Genomic DNA, 593 nt, shown 5'->3' with positions numbered 1-593 from the left:
CTCTTTCCATGGCTTTGGTAGACAAAATACGGGAGGATATTTACAAGTATCTTTGGAAAACAGTCTGCTAGAACCTGCTTCCAGTCTTTTTCAATCTTGCTGGCAAGCGACTTCACATCTTCAAATTGACTTCTAATCACCAGATGTGGAACCAAAACTTTGTAACAAGACCTACATGTAATAAATACATTTCCAGAAGTTCCTTGAGTTTTTGATTGGTTGGTTTTTGTTTTTTTTTGGTTTTTTTTGGTTTTTTTTTTACATCTCAAAGACAATATAGCAAATACCATTCATTTACTGAATAATTAAACTTGCAACTATTGTTTAGCTACTGCTATCTAAGACACTTGAAACACAGTTTAAAAGCTCTCAATATAAAATCATATCAATAGGTTGGAAGGGGCCTTAGAGAACACCTAGTTCCAACACCCCTGCCATAGACAGGGACACCTCTCACTAGATCAGGCTGCTCAAAGCCCCATCCAGCCTGGCCTTGAACACTTCCAGGGATGAGGCACCCACAACCTCTCTGAGCAGCTTGATCCAGTGCCTCACCACCCTCACAGTACAGAATCTCTTCCTCATGTCTAACC

General features: G+C 40.0%; 1 protein-coding gene across 1 annotated transcript in view; it reads right to left on the bottom strand.

Annotated features, from left to right (window-relative positions):
- Positions 1-593, bottom strand: part of ATM (ATM serine/threonine kinase) — a gene marked incomplete at its 5' end in the record, with an annotated part of 50,111 nt that overhangs the window by 43,403 nt on the left and 6,115 nt on the right. Inside the window, one exon of the mRNA XM_008942928.1 lies at positions 14-171. Within this exon, the coding sequence (XP_008941176.1) occupies positions 14-171 (158 nt within the window). The remainder of the gene's footprint in view (positions 1-13; positions 172-593) is intronic.

The sequence above is a fragment of the Merops nubicus genome, unplaced genomic scaffold, assembly GCF_000691845.1.
Source record: "Merops nubicus isolate BGI_N331 unplaced genomic scaffold, ASM69184v1 scaffold4946, whole genome shotgun sequence".
NCBI classification, from domain to species: domain Eukaryota; kingdom Metazoa; phylum Chordata; class Aves; order Coraciiformes; family Meropidae; genus Merops; species Merops nubicus.
The sequence above is the reverse complement of the archived record's forward strand: the minus strand, read 5'-3'. Positions and strand labels throughout refer to the sequence as shown.